The sequence below is a fragment of the Apium graveolens genome, chromosome 11 (assembly GCF_009905375.1).
Source record: "Apium graveolens cultivar Ventura chromosome 11, ASM990537v1, whole genome shotgun sequence".
Taxonomy (NCBI): Eukaryota; Viridiplantae; Streptophyta; class Magnoliopsida; order Apiales; family Apiaceae; genus Apium; species Apium graveolens.
The window spans coordinates 34,564,096-34,566,277 of NC_133657.1; the positions used below are offsets into that span (position 1 = coordinate 34,564,096).

The following is a 2,182-nucleotide window of genomic DNA, read 5'->3' on the forward strand; positions in this document are numbered from 1 at the left end:
TAGCCGTAAGTAAGCATAAACGGAGTTTCTCTCGTAGTAGATCATGGAGTAGTGTTGTAGGACCACATCACCTTTGGGAGTTCTTCAGGCCAATTTCCTTTGCGCTCTTCCAGCTTGGTTCTGAGGGTATGCTTTATTATTTTATTCACAGCTTCTGTCTACCCATTGCTTTGAGGATGATAGACCGCTGCAAACTCCTTCTTAATTTTTAAACCCTTACAAAGTTGTCGCAACTCCTTGCTGTCAAATTTCTTTCCATTGTCAGATACAAGCTTGTAAGGGATTCCAAACCTGAACACGATGGAGTGAAAGACAAAATCTTTGATTTTCTTTGCGGTTATAGTAGCCAATGGCATAGCCTCTGCCCACTTAGTAAAATAATCAACTGCGACTACCGCATACTTGACATCCCCTTTAGCCTTGGGGAGCTCTCCAATAAGGTCTATCCCCCACATGGTAAATGGCCTCAGGCTTATCATAGATGTTAAGAGTGTCGCTGGCATAGATGAGTAGTTTACAAAGCGTTGGCAGCGATCGCATGCTCTGACAAAATTCGTCGCATCTTCTTTCATCGTAGGCCAATAATATCCTTGGCGCAAAACTTTCATCGCTAATGAGTTACCCCCGAGTGATTACCACAAATTCCTTCATGCACCTCCCAAAAGATGTAATTTCCTTCTTCTTCATCAACACATCTGAGCAGTGGTTGATTAAAACCTCTCTTATACAGAACTTCATCGTACACCACATACCTCGCAGCCTAGTAGCGAAGTTGACGAGCCTTGAACTTATCCTCGGGGAGTGTTCCCTTGTGAATGTAAGAAAGAAAGGGCGTCATCCATATTTCCTTGGGAGCCTCATCTACTTGCATCGCCTCTATCTCTGGGATGCTAGGAATTTCCTGAATCTCTAAAGGTATGGATCCCAATAACACAGCCTCTTGTTGTGATCCCATTTTTGCTACAGCATCTGCATTGCTGTTCTTTTCCCGCAGTATAAATTCTAACCTAACCTCTTTGAACTTCCCGATCAAGCGCTGCGTGCATCTCAAGTACAATTCCGTTCGTGGGCCTCGCGCTTGAAACCCCCCATTAACCTGATTCACTACCAGCTCTGAATCACTCCTCGCAATTAGGTTTCACACCCCCATTTCCAAAGCGATCTTTAAGCCATTAATCAATGCTTCATACTCCACATCATTATTTGTTGCATAAAATTTGAAGTGAATTGCAGTCATCAGATGATGGCCTTCTGGAGATACGAGTACTATGCCTGCACCTGCTCCTCCATTGTTAACTGCCCCATCTACATGTAAGATCCACCAGGGATATGGGACCTCTTCTAAAGATTCTTCATTATGAGGGGGCTGCAACACCACCAAAGTTTTATCATCGACCGCATAATCAAATTCCAACAAAAAATTGGCTAAGGCTTGTCCCTTAATCGCTGTACGAGGCATGTATTCCAATTCAAACTGTCCCAATTCTACGACCCATTTCAACATCCTCCCCGATGATTCTAGCTTGTGAAGGACTTTCCGTAGTGGATATGCTGTGCGGACTTCAATTCTATGGGCCTGGAAGTACGGCCGTAATTTCCTTGACGCAAGGACCAAGGCATAAACCAGTTTCTTCATGCTTGTGTAACGAGTTTCAGCATCGTGTAATCGCTTGCTCACATAATACACTGGTGACTGTTGCCTATAACGACCCGTATATTTTTATTATTATTTTAATGTGTAATTATGGAATAAATAATTAAATAAAATATTTGTGTGGGTTCAGTCAGTGGGTTATTACTCTGTCACTATGTGTATGTGATTATTAGTGTATGGAATTGAATTGCGTGGTTAATTAATGAATGGTATGATTTTGTATCGTTGTTAAAGATGGTATTATTGCAGTTTTATTTCCATAAATACTTGGATTGTGTCTAAAATTGTTTTTATAATTTTATAATTTCAATAATTATTTTTAGGACTTTATAAAATTGAGAAATCAATATTTCGTTAATTATTTATTTTTAAATGATTTTCTGAGTGTGTTTAATGGTAAAATCCATATTTAATTATGGAAATCTTCAAAAATTATGAAACTTATATTTTATTAAGTTCGTATTATTTTGAGAATTTTTAAAATTATTTTGGGAATTTTCAGAGTTAGTTTCACCCGCGCGTCGATTC

General features: G+C 39.5%; 1 protein-coding gene across 1 annotated transcript; it reads right to left on the reverse strand.

Moving 5' to 3' along the window:
- Positions 1 to 760: 760 nt before the first annotated feature.
- LOC141695447 (uncharacterized) lies at positions 761 to 1,636 on the reverse strand. Its single transcript, XM_074499690.1, has 2 exons — positions 1,145 to 1,636; positions 761 to 1,096 (listed from the first exon to the last, which is right to left on the reverse strand). The coding sequence occupies exons 1-2, from the start codon at positions 1,634 to 1,636 to the stop codon at positions 761 to 763; spliced, it is 828 nt and encodes a 275-aa protein (XP_074355791.1).
- Between the last annotated feature and the right edge of the window lie 546 nt (positions 1,637 to 2,182).

Excerpts from the sequence above, each read along its gene's own strand:
- LOC141695447 (XM_074499690.1), bottom strand. The coding sequence starts at position 1,636 with ATGAAGAAACTGGTTTATGCCTTGGTCCTTGCGTCAAGGAAATTACGG. Across the intron at positions 1,097-1,144 it reads AGATCGCTTTGGAAATGGGG|GTTAATGGGGGGTTTCAAGC; the intron begins GTGTGAAACCTA and ends GTAGTGAATCAG.